The sequence below is a fragment of the Phocoena sinus genome, chromosome 14, assembly GCF_008692025.1.
Source record: "Phocoena sinus isolate mPhoSin1 chromosome 14, mPhoSin1.pri, whole genome shotgun sequence".
Lineage (NCBI taxonomy): Eukaryota > Metazoa > Chordata > Mammalia > Artiodactyla > Phocoenidae > Phocoena > Phocoena sinus.
Window position 1 is genome coordinate 27,342,178 of NC_045776.1, and position 15,574 is coordinate 27,357,751.

The following is a 15,574-nucleotide window of genomic DNA, read 5'->3' on the forward strand; positions in this document are numbered from 1 at the left end:
ACAGGAGTTCATCACAGCAATCCAAGGCAGCCATAAAAGATGCATTCAACCATTAGTTAGGCAGGCATGCCTTCTAGTCTATGACTAGAAGAAACACAGAAGCTAAGTGAACATATCAAAATCTAAAAGAAAAGAGCAGGGGAAGATGTTAGCATGCAAGAAAAGAAGAACAACTGTTTAACAAAAAAAAAAAAAGAAAAGAAAAAAGAGGCACATCACAACTAGAATTACTGATATAAAGGTCAACAAACCGGAATGCTCCCAATATGGAAAAATGGCACCCAAACTCAAGTCAGAGCAACCACAGTCCCAAAGAGAACAACTCAAGAACCAAGTCTGAGTTTTTTAAAGCTCTCAGAAAGCCCACAAGGTAGAATACCAAAAGGAAAAATAAGAACAGGACAACTAAATCCAAACAAAACATCTATGCATGCAAATCGAATTAGAACAAAAAGATGTGGATCAAAACCTAAAACCTTCTTCCAAGCGATAACCCTGCCAGAAGCCCATCAATACTTCATAACTGCAACCCTAGACCTGTAAAAGAAATAAATTCCAGATGAGATACAGGCAGCTAAAGGGGCAATTCTGAAGCAACCAACAAGAAAGGCTCTCCCCCCCACCTGCTTCTCAGCTTTTTTTAAATTTTTTTTTTATTTTTTATTCTTTGGGTCTTTGTTGCTGCGCGAGGGCCCTCTAGCTGCAGTGAGCAGGGGCTACTCTTTGTTGCGGTGCACTTCTCATTGCAGTGGCCTCTCTTGTTGCGGAGCACGGGCTCTAGGCATGCAGGCCTCAGTAGCTATGGCACACAGACTCAGTAGTTGTGGCACACGGGCTTAGCTGCCCCGCAGCACGCGGGATCTTCCCAGACCAGGGCTCGAACCCGTGTCCCCTGCACTGGCAGGCGGATTCCCAACCACTGTGCCACCAGGGAAGTCCCACTTCTCAGCTTTTTAATCTCAATGTTTGAAAGATTATCATGCTTCTTCTAAAGAAACTGCTGAAAAATCTTTCAGAAAGACACAGCAGAGTCAGTGAGATCCTACTCAGTCCTAGACCCAAGGGCCAAAATAAAAGATCCCCTCAAAATGATACAAGAGTCCATTCAAAGTACTCCAACAGAATTTGTCAACTCTACATTCCATTTTATGGACAGTTATTAACCACCACTGAGATTTCAAGATAGATCTGTCACCTCCAAGATATGATTTCTCCAGGATTCAAGTTAAAGGATCAGAATTTAAAAAACCAAAAAAACACATCTTTATGCTTCAGAACCTGTATGAAAAAGTCCTTGAAAATAATGTTATAACATGTTATTTAAAATGTACCCAAAGTCACTTGACTTAGTTAAGAGTGAAACAAAGATGTTTATAGGGTAAAATGACAATCTGGATAAAAGACTTTAACAAGTTCAGAGAAGGGTGTACTAGAGATAATCTGTGTGCATGTGTGTGTGCTGGAGGTGAGAGAAACTTGGAATTTAAATTTCCAAGTTTTAATAGAAATATAGTAATTTCAACTCCAGATAACAAAAATATTTGTAGAAAAAGAAGCTCAAGATATCATTATGGAAGGAAAGTTTAACGAAGAATCTGAAAAGAAGGGTAGCTCACTCTGTAACATTTCTAGGCACAAGGAGACAATAAAGAAGGGAGAGTCGGTAGGAGTTAATAGAGAACTGGACCATATCACTGATATGTCTCAGAACAGAGTAAGAGATTAGACAAGACAGCACAGGTTATAACCTATTTTTCCTACTTGAGTAGGAACACATGAGTAACACTGAATTAAAATTTGAAAAGTAAGTCAAGAGGAAGTTGGTAACTGGATAATGTGCTCCTGGCACAACTGACAATAATTTACCTACATCAATCTATCAGTCAATATGCAGAATAAGTTTTATAGTACAAAGTCTGAAATGAAAAATACTGTAATATTCTACAAAGATCTTGGCATGGGGCTTAAAAATATAATAATGTCTTCTATACTTATATAATGCTGAAATAAAATAATGACAAACATATACTGAAGTAAAGGAAGAAAACAAGAGTTCTATCTTCTTCATCTCATGGATAAGTCAGCTTGAAGGAAACAGATGGGGAAATGAAAGAGAACTTCATAGGAAAAAGTTTTTGACTAAGGCAGAAAAAAGGAGAAAAAAGAATGAGGTAAAGGAAAGATTAAAGAATGAAAATTCTTTCCCACCAGAATAGGGGAAATAACCATTTAGAAAGAAAAAAGGAAGCAGCTATACAGGCATACTTAGAGCATAAATATAGGACACAGGATGAAGTGCTGGGACAATACTAGTTCTGACAGAGAATTAGCCACTTCTGGGGAGATGACATGTTAAATTATGACTTAAATCTACATACTTAAAGTCCCAATTGTTTAACTAAAAAATGCTTTCAGAAAGTATAATCAGTTCTCATTAGAAGAAGGATCCTCAATTTATGTGCATGTCTATTTTGCCCCCACCCTCCACTCCTAAAGTCACCTTTTAAATAAGTAACAGAAGAATGCTGGTGAATGTTTTATTACCTTCCTAACCAAAGATTAAAATCAGATCTAAAAATAAGGTAAGATACTATGTTATATACCTACTTGAGGAAATCACAACTTAACTCTTGTGGCATAGGAGAAAAATTCTACATAGAATACAGATTTTTCCAAAGACTAGATTTTGTTGTGTATGTATGTGTGTGTGTTAAATGTTCCTCAGGTATACCTCTGAGAGGGCTGCAACTAATTCTTAGGACTGTATCTTAAAGCAAGAGTCAGTAAAGTTTTTCTGCAAAGAGCTAAACAGTAAATATCTTTGGCTCGGCAGGCCCTAGGGTGTCTGATGAAACGTCTCAATTCTGCCACTGGAGTGCAAAACAGCCATAGACAATATGTAAGTGAACAAACATGGCTCTATTCCAACAAAACTTTATTTATGGATAAATAAATTCTATTTGAATTTCATACAATTTTCATGTCACAAAACATGTCTTCTTTCGATTTTTTTTCCAACCATTTAAAAATGTAAAAACCATTCTTAGCTTGAGGTCCATATAAAAACAGGCAGCAGGCCAGATCTGGCCCATGGGCTGTAATCTGCTCACCACTACCTTAAAGAATGACAAACCTTATAAAATTATTTCCATAATACTGTACACTAATTTGATGTCTTGTGGCTTTTTTTTTTTTAATTCCTAAGAAACAAGATTCCCTAAATCACACAAACATCACTAGAAATACACTATCAGGAACTGACCAAAGTAACTTGCAACCTTTCATGAAAGATAAGGAGAGGTGCTCTACCAGGACATGGAAGCAACCTAAGTGTCCATCGACAGATGAATGGATGAAGAGGATGTGACACATATATACAATGGAATATTACTCAGCCATAAAAAGAAATGAAATTGAGTTATTTGTAGTGAGGTGGATGGACCTAGAGTCTGTCACACAGAGTGAAGTAAGTCAGAAAGAGAAAAACAAATACCGTATGCTAACACATATATATGGAATCTAAAACAGAAAATAGTTCTGTAGAACCTAGGGGCAGAACAGGAATAAAGACGCAGACGTAGAGAATGGACCTGAGGACACAGGGAGGGGGAAGGGTAAGCTGGGAAGAAGTGAGAGTGGCATGGACACATATACACTACCAAATGTAAAATAGATAGCTAGTGGGAAGCAGCCGCATAGCACAGGGAGATCAGCTCATGCTTTGTGACCACCTAGATGGGTGGGATAGGGAGGGTGGGAGGGAGACGCAAGAGGGAGGGGATATGGGGATATATGTATACATATAGCCGATTCACTTTGTTATACAGCAGAAACTAACACAATAACGTAAAGCAATTATACTCCAATAAAGATGTTAAAAAAAAAGAAGAGGTGCTCTAGGAAGAGGTATAGTATAATGTCAAATACAGATTTCTCAATTATTTGCTTCCAAAATATTTCAAGATAAAGTGAAAGGCAAGAAAATATGGATTGGGGGTGGGGGGGAGTACGGTGATACTTATGCCATACCAGAAAACTCAGTCAAGTCACCTAGACATTTGTTAAAAATATGAGACAAACATTAGTTCTGTTTCACATACATGTGTGACCGATATGTTCTTGATATAAGACAATATGCAACACATTCTGAAGCTCATACGTGTCTATAATCAAAATGTATTTCTTAAACCACAGGAATTTGAGAAATAGCCCCACCATTCATGCCAGCCATGCCATGGCATGCCATACCATTTTCTTCTCTCCAATTAATATCCTACCTTGCATGTTCCTGAACTCCCACAATCTCCACTTCACTATCTGAAGAAGCAATATTAATTTCTTCGTTGAGTGGTGCATTGCCAGCAGGTGTTTTGTCACTTGCTAGGAATCCTGGATCCAAATGACCTGAGAGAGAAAGGGAAAAAAATAAGCACTACATTTTGACTCCTTATAAGCGGCAGAAACAACTCACTGACAGATTTCTCCTCCCAGTTTAATCACTGAAACAGAATCCCCTCATGAAAGCTTGCCTCAGCGAAATTGTTACCCATGTCAAGGAAACTGGGCAGTGTTCTGTTAAAAAAAAAAAAATTATTAAACAGAATACATGCACATTGTTAAATGAATGCTGAAAACAACATGGACGTATATAAAAGTAAGAACTTCAAGTCTCTCACTTTCTACTCGCATCCCTTAGGAGAAAAAACTTTGGAGTACTCTGACAAATATGTATATCTAACTATAGGTATATATAAACTGTAATTATACTCTACTTCATTCTATAATGCTTTTTGCATTCAAATCTAGTCTGCTTTTAAATGACCTGCATATGACAGGTTTGTCACCACTTAGAGGTCAATGGGGTTCTCTACTGCTTATCATTTTAATAGAACAAAATTCTAAACCAGAAAAGCTCAAAAGGGGACTTCCCTGGTGGCGCAGTGGTTAGGAATCCGCCTGCCAATGCAGGGGATATGGGTTCGAGCCCTGGTCCAGGAAGATCCCACATGCTGTGGAGCAACTAAGCCCATGCGCCACAACTGCTGAGCCTGTGCTCTGGAGCCCGCAAGCCACAACTACTGAGCCCGTGTGCCACAACTACTGAAGCCTGCGTACCTAGAGCCCATGCTCCGCAACAAGAGAAGCTACTGCAATGAGAAGCGCGTGCACTGCAACGAAGAGTAGCCCCCACTCGCCACAACTAGAGAAAAGCCCACACGCAGCAACGAAGACCCAATGCAGCAAGCAAGCAAGCAAGCAAGCAAGTTCAACGGCACAAATGGAGTAAATAATAGAATCATTAATATCATATTTATACTGGGATGCCTTATGAAAGATTTAACAATCTTATCTCAATTTTAAACAATTTTAACAATTTTCTCCTAAGGAATGTAGATTTGACAAAATCGGACCCAAGGGAGTTCCCTGGCAGTCCAATGGTTAGGACTCCAAGCTTTCACTGCTGAGGGTGTGGGTTCAATCCCCAGTTGGGGCCAAAAAAAAAAAAGGGTTAAAATTCAACCTATGTACTCAGCTCTTGAATGTTCTGACTTAAAAGGATGAATTTTAGAATATCTAGGAGTTAACATGGAATAAACAGAGTCGCAACAGGTACAAATTTTCATTTACTCTTTAAAGGGTATTTTTAATTGAATATATTGTCATCTGATACAAAATTATTTCTCCCTACTTAAAAAAAATCCTTTGTGACACATCATAAAAGCTAAACCAATATAAATAAGATTTTATGTACACAGCTTTCTCTTCCCCCCTCACCTCACTCACTTCAATGCTTCAAGGTCATTAAGACACCTTGTACTTTCATACTCCTGCCAACTTCTAGTATAACCCTTTTGGAAAATCATGGACAATCCCAAAGCAAAAGCCTTACAATTTTTACACTCTCTGACCCTATAATCCCATCTCTGAGAATTTAGCCTAACAGCAAAAACTTTAAATAAGCAAAGTGTCATGATGTCAAACAACAGTCACTGGAGTGCTATGTAGAAATTTGGGAAAAGTGTATGTATAGCATACAAAGAGTTACATATAACAAGATAAAAATATGTATGGGCTAGTTAAAAGCTATGAAAAGTAATCAAATTTGAATATGATTGTGGGTCTCTTTTTACAATTCTCTAGTATTATTTTTACTCTTTTTCTTCCATTGAAAATGATGCACATATGAGAAAACAGAAGATTAAAAAGGCTTCTAGATACAACTGGTGATTGAGATTGTATTACAGTCTGCATAGGCTTGTTAACCTTCTGTATTAAAAAATAATTTAGATAGGATTCTACGTGGTGTGGGCAGTGGTACTGAACCCTACAAGCATACAAAAGGTGGTATCCACCAGACAAAACCCAGTTTTGTTAACGCTAGGGTGGTTACTTAAGTGCAATTGGTTAACTCTGGATTTGGTATACCTAGATTCTTGCTCTGACCCCAATACTTTGCTTGCGGCCAAGTCTTTTATCCAATTTCTACTTAAATGTTGTAGTTAAGACTGTCGTCATGAACACGGTTCCTACAGCACTGCTACGGAGGAATACAAATTGAGTCTCCCTTTTTCCCAAACCTTCAACTTGCCCATATTCAGTATTTTGAGCAGCCTCGCTTTGCGCAGCTATAACAGTCTACTTTATCTATTTGTTTCTAAAATAAATATTTGTTTATGATATGCTGTGCACTGTGCTCAGTGCCAGGAATACTACAGGGTATAAACAAGGGAGGCAGTTTCCACCCTCAACGAGCTTACAATATAGTCAGGGATAATAAAAAGCAGTCCATTGCATTATGGCTTGAAAACTAGTCTGATAAGAAGGTAAATAATAATGCCTGGATGCACAGAGAAAGGAATGTTTCCTGGACTTGAGGATAATCAAGGACACTGAGCTCTCGGGGAAGAGTAGGCACAGGTGAAGGGAAGTACCATAAGGAACACTGTGTGCCCTTGAGGGTATAAAAGTTTGGTGAGATTTGGGATAATGGTAGTAAAGAAACAAAGTAATGAGAAATGAGCTGGCAAAGTCAGCAGAGGTCAGATCACAGGTAAGGAGTCTGGACTTGACCTTAAGAAGTAGGAAGCCAATGAAGGATTTCAGCAGAGGAATGACATGATCTGATTTTGTATTTTGAAATTTTTCCTTTTGGACTATGGAAATGGAACCAGTAGCAGGGCAAGAAATACTAGAGGCAAGGAAACCAGCTAGACTGCTATAGTTTCCTGGGTGAGAAACAACTATGGCTGAACTAGGAAAGAAACAAAAGGAGAAATATTGTGTTTCTCTAAGTACAAAGGGTGAGTAATGTCGGGAATCAGGCAAAGTAAAAACGATGCCTAGGTTTCTGATTTAGGTAACTGGATACAGTGCCATTCAGTGCACCAATGAACATGTGAGGGTGGTTGCTTAGGATGATAATGTGCTTTTGAGATGTCCAATAGGCAGTTGAAGGTACTACTGTTCTAAAGCTCAGGTCAGAGGTCTAGAGAGGAAATAACAGATTTGATAAGTCCTCCCAACAGGTGGGGAGATAAAGGTCATCCAGAGGAGTGAAGGGGGCTTAGAAGAGAACCTTGATAAACACCAATAATTAAGGGACGGGCAGAGGAAGAGGAGCTCACCAAGGTTCAGCAAGAGACAGAGAAAGAAAACCTGAAGATATGAAGCCAGGGCACCATAAAAAGAGCATTTCTAGGAAGAAGTGCTTAACAATGCCCAATACAGACGCCCAGTAAGAGGAGGAACTAAGTAGAGGCCACTAGAATTGGTGATAGGGATGACCATACATGACCTTGGCCAGGGGAACCTCAGAGGAATGATGGGGCTGAAGCTAATGTAGCAAAGCAAGCCGAAGAAGAATGGAAGGGAAGGAAGAGCAGACACATTTTAAGAAGTCTGGCTATGGAGGAAAAGGCAATAGACGGTACTGAGAGGAATATGGGTTTGAGGGAGGGGGATGCGTATGTGCATGTAGTATTTTTACTGGCCATATTTAGAAAAAAAGGCAGAGAATAGCTTTGATGGCAGAAAGCTGAGGTAATCTTGATCTGTAAAGAATGCAGAAAGGGGCTTCCCTAGTGGTGCAGTGGTTGGGAGTCCACCTGTCGATGCAGGGGACACAGGTTCGTGCCCCGGTCTGGGAAGATCCCACATGCCACGGAGCGGCTGGGCCCGTGAGCCATGGCCGCTGAGCCTGTGCGTCCGGAGACTGTGCTCCGCAACGGGAGAGGCCACAACAGTGAGAGGCCCACGTACCGCAAAAAGAAAGAAAAAAAAAGGAATGCAGAAAGACCATCTGCAGAGCACAGGTGTGGGTAGGGCAGCAGAGTCGGCTTAGAAAAGTGAAGTAGCCACTGTGAAGAATGCTGCCTAAGGAAAGGGGGAAGATGCTGGGCAGCACTGAGAGCCAGGATGAGATTGCAGATTAGGAAGTTAATATGACCCACAACTGTGCAACTACATGAAAAATCATCTCCAGTGTGGATAAAGGCTGTGAGTGTGCATCCAGAGATCAGACTTGGCCAGCTGGGTACAACAGGAAAGCCAACTATACGAGGAGCTGAGGATATCGGTAAAGGAGAGTTGGGCTTAATATATGCTAGATAGGGAAAGAAATGCAGCTAGGGGGAGGTAAAAAAGGACTGGGTGATAGGTTCAATGAGGTAGAGGAATAGTGCAGTGGAAGTAACAGTATGAGTCCAAAAATGCTGCCAGTGCGAAATGAGAAAGCATCAGGAAGAGGTAGGAGGAAACCAATGGTTATGAGAAGTAAAATGTACTTCCACCCTCCTCGCCACTCACAAAATATACAACCCTCTGGGACCATCCATTTGTCTGTCTTGTCCCCTACTCAGCTGTTATTCTCCTTTGCCCCAGCCACCTATTACTCCCCTTCCTACAACTCTTCCACTCCACTGCCCTCTGGAGTGCTAGCTCTATGGAAACGGCACTGAACCTTCTCTTCACCCCTTGTGGAAACCTGACTTTCCTGAAAATGCTGCCTCCCCTGCAGGCCTCTGACTCCTACAACCTCAGGCTGGGGATCAGGATCCCTTACAAACTACTGTCCTCCATCCTCAAGTACCAACACCAGCAGTCCTTATCTTTCCAAGTTTCCTTTCACTCTAGAAGTTTCACTCAATGTGAAACATTATTGGCACTTAGTTTCTTTCTTTCTTCCCCCTCTCTCCTTCCCCTCTCCACTTTAAGTCCTGCTATAACTATTACTCATTACTATATGAATGCTCATTATTTGTATGGACAGCCACCCCCAAGCTCTCCATGCCTACTCACTAAGAAGCAAAGAGTAGAGAGCCCCAAGAGATACTTAAAACCCCCTGTGGCAGACTCACAGCAAGGGGCTCAGCCCTAACCATACTAAAAATAAAGAAGCTAATTGAATTAAACCAAACTGAAAAGGCAAATTGTAAGAAGTCATGGTTGCTATAACCTAACTCTTCTTCCTTGATTACTCAATGCTTTTAAACAACAGAAATTAAGAAAACACAACAAGAACATGACAGAATTAGTTAATTCTTAGTAGCTCTGTGTCCAGCTCTATTTCCACAGTTCTAATTTATAATTCAAATTTGTGGAATGTTCTGTGAAATGTCACAGTCATCAATATTTCCAAATAACGAGTCTTCATTGATTAGGCACCTCATCCTGACCCTATCACCTACATAGCCTCAATTCAGATCAGGAAATATCATCACTCTGCCTTTTTCTTTTTTAAAGAGGGACGAAATGAAAAATTACTATGCTAACTTTTGCTCATAATTTTATATCTTAAGAAAAGCAGGGGCTTCCATGGTGGTGCAGTGGTTAAGAATTTGCCTGCCAATGCAGGGGACACGGGTTCGAGCCCTGGTCCAGGAAAATCCCACATGCCTCGGAGCAACTAAGCCTGTGCACCACAACTACTGAGCCTGTGCTCTAGAGCCCGCGAGCCACAACTACTGAGCCCGCGTGCCACAACTAGTGAAGCCCACGTGCCTAGAGCCTGTGGTCTGCAATAAGAGAAGCCACTACAATGAGAAGCCTGTGCACCACAATGTAGAGTAGCCCCTGCCCGCACGCAGCAACGAAGACCCAACACAGCCAAAAAATAATAATAATAAATAAATATATTTTTTAAAATCTTAAAAAAAAAGCAAGTTAACTATCACCAAAATTTAAGATTCTTCTAACTTTATTCATCCATTATGTATTCAGAAACTAATAATTTACATATTGCTTTTACATTATCAGATCAATCCAAACCATTCTGGCGGTGCACTTTTGGCCATAAAATTTATAATCCAAACTTGCTGGCATTTAGTATTGTTAAAGAACCTGTATGATGCTCTAAAACTGATCACTTAAAATCAGGGTCTGCTCTTGTAGCCATTATCTTTATTGCTTGGTCTAAAAGTCAGTGCAAGATAAAACAGGGGAGGCAGGCAGGGCGGGGGGTGAGGTGGAGTGGGAGGGTACAAACAAATTTCCTGGTGAGTGTTAACAACTCTAGACTAATGGTGTGAGTGTTCTACCACATTTCCTCTCGGAGCCATTAAATAAAATGTGCCACTCAGGTAACAAGTCAGCTGGGATCCACACCAAAATCTGTGGGATCCCATGCTCTGTAAGAGACACCATGGCGTTCTCCAACAGCCAGGAATGCATCCCCTCCTCTATTTCAGAGCCAGGACAATTAGTCCTTTTCTCTCAATGCAACCCTCTTCAGCAAGTCACACATTCTTTTGGAAGCTCTAGTGCAGAGCCCAACACTCTTCTGGCCTTTGGGCCATACGCACACTGCACCAGCCCCCCTTGACCTCAAAGGAATCCAATGGCAAAGCAGTGCCTAAAGCATACACGAAAGTGAGTCAAAGATGTTATAAGGTTCTTCAAATACTGTCAGTGGTAGTAATCTACTCCTATTCTAGAACAAGAATAAGCTCTGTAGAAAAAGTGTAAATACCACAATTACCATATATTAAACTGAAAATAAAGCAGAGGATTTATATTTAGTTATTGTGGCAGCTGGCTGTCTCTGTGTAGGTCTTTTCCTGTGTAGCTCTTTGGAAAGATAACTGCTTTCACTCTATAAGAAAATTCTAAATTTTTGTCCTCCCACTACAGATCTTGTCAACACATAAATAAATCAGAAAGTAGAAAAGGTAGTAATTAAATTATCACAGCAAACATTTTCTTTTTAAATCATATATCTACTAAGAACTAGTCCTAAGACTATTTGAAGTATATAAAATTATTACATACTGGATGACAGTGGCATGCTAGGCATAAAAAAGATTACTATCTTAAATCACTACTCATTTAGCTTTAAAGCAAACAAATTATTACCGTGTGTTAAATTTTTTCAACAAAAATATTAAAAACTTTAAAAAGTGGGAGAAAAGGAGATCAGAAATCTAAAATCTTACAGTCCACATGTACCAGCTGAACAAGAGGAAACTTGATCTCCTTCACAAGACTTGATACAATGATTTTAAAGTGCTAACAACAGAGGGCTTCCCTGGTGGCGCAGTGGTTAAGAATCCGCCTGCCAATGCAGGGGACACAGGTTTGAGCCCTGATCCAGGAAGATCTCACATGCCGCGGAGCAACTAAGCCCGTGCACCACAACTACGAAGCCTGCGCTCTAGAGCCTCCAAGCCACCACTACTGAGCCCCCACGCCACAACTACTGAAACCTGCGCACCTAGAGCCCGTGCTCCGCAGCAAGAGAAGCCACCACAATGAGAAGCCCACGCACAGCAACGAAGAGTAGCCCCCACTCACTGCAACTAGAGAAAGCCCGCGCGCAGCAACGTAGACCTAACACAGCCATAAGTAAATAAACAAACATATTAAAAAATAATAGTGCTAACAATAGAAACATGGTCATTCTGGTCTGATCATAAAAAGCCCTACTCTAAGAACAGGAAACCCAAGATTTTTTCTCTTCACTACAACTAAGCTTGTATTATGGACAAATCAAGATTACCAGACCTATTTTAAGGATGGGGAAAATGCTCATAGTCTACCTTCTTAATAAGAAGGCTGATGGAAAAAATGAGATCATTTGTTTAGAATTTTTAATTTCCGGGGGCATAAATACATAAATAAATTTAGTGTAATAATTATAAGCCTTCCACACCAAGAGTACTTCAGACTTCTGCTTCTTTTAGCCTCATCTACATTTATGTTTACAGTGAGCTGTTATTAGCAATAAGCAAAAATCAAAAAAAAAAAATCAAGCTATTTTCAGATATACTGGTACAGTTTCCTAAACATGTCCGATGCAAAAGTTATTAAAAACAGATTCCCAGACACCATTTCAGATCTATTTACAAGATTTTCAGGGAGAAATCTAGGAGTTTGAATATTTATAAGCACTCCAGGTAATTTCTATGCTCAGGTAAAGTTTAGGAAATACTGCAGCAAGAGCAACTCATTCCAGGGCAGGAGAATAAATTAGAAATCCACTGACTGGGTCCATAAATCACTTCCTTAGTCTACTTCATAAATATATTAACATAAATCACTTCCTTAGTCTACTTCAGCATAAATATATTAACATAATGCCAGTTAGCATTCCTGAGGCCCTGCTGTGTACTTCATCCTATATGAATCACATTATATGTTATTCCACATAACAGTATAATAACCTCTTGGTTATTATAGGGGTGGATACTAGTTTTATCCAAGTTTTGTAGACAGGGAAAACTGAGGCTTTAAATAATTTACCTGAAGTCACACAGTATGCAAGTGGCTCTGCTGGTTCAAAATCAGGCTGTTTGCTGGCAGCAGGCTGCCACCCACTATACTGTCCACTTCTAGCATCAAGTGAGAAGGAATAAACATATGGCAAGAGCTGAAATGGAAAGTTCAGAAAGTTTTCTTGACCAATGGCTTTCCTAATTTCAACTCTTTTTCCTTGGTTGAAACTAAAACTAAACAGTAAAAACTATTTTGCATACAAGAACAACATCTAATTGCTTAGAAACAGAGATAAGCTACTATATCCCTAATGATTGCTTATGTGATTCTAAATGGAGTGGGACTGCAGACCTGGTCTGAGATGCTGCTATCAGTTAGCCACTGCTGCTATTAATTAATTAGTTCAGTGACTGGGTTTTTATTTTACTGGGAGGGAGAGAAGGAAGACTCAGATTAACCATTACAACATTTATCTTAAACTCCAAACTCAAGAATGACCATCTAATTGATACTAATACTCCCAAGTATCAAAACTATAAACTGGCAATTGAGAATAAATTCTATGAACATTTTGTTATGATATGGTAAGTATATTCAAATTCACAAGATGGGTTCCCACTATGATAATTACATCAAGACTACAGTGTATTATTAAGTTTTATTTATTACTCACAGACCTGCATGTTAGATATTAAAAAAAACCCAAAACTTTGAATGAGACAATAAATGGCTTCATAAAAAATCATGGGGATCTCTTGAACAGTGATGTCCATGTCCTACAATATACAAAGATCTACACATGATTTGTAATATATAGAGAAAGCACACACATGTGCTTTCTCTACACATGTACCAAGAGACCATGTACAGGAAATGTCAATGGCAGCATCATTTGGAATAGTACCCTAAATGTCCAAGAAGACAATGGGTAAGTCTATTATGATATAGTCATACACTGGAATACTAAATAGCAGTGAAAAGTAAATGAACCATAGCAACACATCAACAAGAACAAACTTCACAACACGTTGAACTAAAAAAGCAAGTTGCAAATGATTGCCTTCTATGTAATACTAATTAGTATTAAAACATTCTTGTTTACAGATACAAAACAAATGCAGCAGAAGTATGGAGGAATACACAGGAATACCAGACATTAAATACCAAATTCAGGGGAGCTTTGGAGTAGAGAGGGGCTGTTTCCCTCCTCAAATATTTTTGCCATGTTTTATTTCTTAGAGCTAAGCACCAAAGGCTAGTGGTATTTTTAAATAATCAAGCTAACAATTACTTGAACCTGAAAATGTGATGCTCCCCCCCCCACCCAATGCTAGTGACTTTAATGATACCGTAAGACCCCAAGCCTTGCACTTGTAGGTTAACTCATATTAAACTGCTAAATTTGTTGTAGATGAGAAAGTCAAATATTAACAATTCCATATAGTTCAAACTAATATTAAAATTCTCTGTATGAAAAGCAAAATAACAAAAAGTAATTGTTCATATTTTTCCTAAGAATTTACTATAAAGTGGTCTACATTTCATGGCAAGACTAAGGAAACAGGGTAGTAAAACTGAAGTAGAAAGGATCACTTAACTGTCAATGGATGAAAATTAAGATAAACTACTCCCCTTTGATATAAAGTATTACTACTTAATTCTTTTCAAAGTACTTATACACATTAATAAATACTTAAAAGATCCTTGTTGGGCAAAGCATTTATACATATAAAAACTGAAGTCCAGAGGAGAATCACCTTGTCCAAGGTTAAATAGGCAGTTAGCAGTCACAACACAGTTAAAACTAAATCCAGGTCCTGTTCCAAAATTAGTCACAATAAATTAATCAGAAGCTCAACAAATAAGAGAAACTTTTTTATTCAGTTTCAATCAAAGATTATGAAATGAACAATTAATGACAATGATCTGTGGAGTTCTGTCTCCCCTTTTACTTCCTAACAATTTAAATATAAAAAATTCTAAATTATAACCCACTGTTATTTTTGTAATAAAAACTCTTTTCCAATAAAAATAATATTTTAGGTAGTTATTAAGCCAACGCAATTTATAATTTAACTAGAAAACTATAATCCTTCTATGGCACTAAAGAAAATACACACTACATAAGCAGTCTGTCTGTCAATCCCCTCTACCTCTTTTCTTAAACTTTTCTAAAAGCACTAGTACTTTTAGAAAAAGGTTTAAATTAGAAAGAATGTTGGAAGAAAGAGTTTTGAGGAACATAATGAAGGAGACTTGGAGGCACTGTACAAGGTTTTCAAAGGTAACAGCAATAGGTTTCTCAGAGAATAAAATATCACTCTTAAGAATCATCACAGAACCAAGATAAACAATGCAAGACAGGTAGAGAGATTTTCCTGAGATAACAGAGACAGCAATGGAAAGGAGTTGGAAAAGACAAAATGAGAACAACTGTAAAGGAATTAACAGGGACACTGCACACTGAGAGGCAGAAGAAACAGTGCAGCACTGCACTGCAACAGCCCCACAGGGCAAATTGTAACAGCTCCCTCCCCAAACTATAAGGTCCATAAGTGAGTGAAACCACTAAGAAGTGGGGATGGGATTGCGGGTGGGGGTGGGAGGTAGTATCAGGTCATCTGGGTAATTTTTACATGTTAGGCATTTTTAACTCAAGAAGTACATATACTGAAATCTACCGATGCCTACAATTACTGTCTTAGATATTCTCATTTTTGCTTTCTTGTGATTGGGAAAGACGAATGACATGCTACCCAAATCTTTTCTGTTATAAAGGGCACCCTGGAAGCCACAATCATCTAATGCCAGATGTCTCTTAGTTGGCCTGCTCTCCTCAGCAAGAAAAATAGCTGCCAGGACACAT

The 15,574-nt window shown here is 39.0% G+C and overlaps 1 protein-coding gene across 4 annotated transcripts in view; it reads right to left on the reverse strand.

Moving 5' to 3' along the window:
- The window catches only part of C14H18orf25 (chromosome 14 C18orf25 homolog), an 82,342-nt gene that overhangs the window by 12,953 nt on the left and 53,815 nt on the right, over window positions 1-15,574 (reverse strand). For all 4 annotated transcript variants that reach the window (XM_032602410.1, XM_032602411.1, XM_032602408.1 and 1 more), the window contains one exon: window positions 4,278-4,404. In XM_032602410.1, coding sequence (XP_032458301.1) covers window positions 4,278-4,404 — 127 coding nt within the window. The remainder of the gene's footprint in view (window positions 1-4,277; window positions 4,405-15,574) is intronic.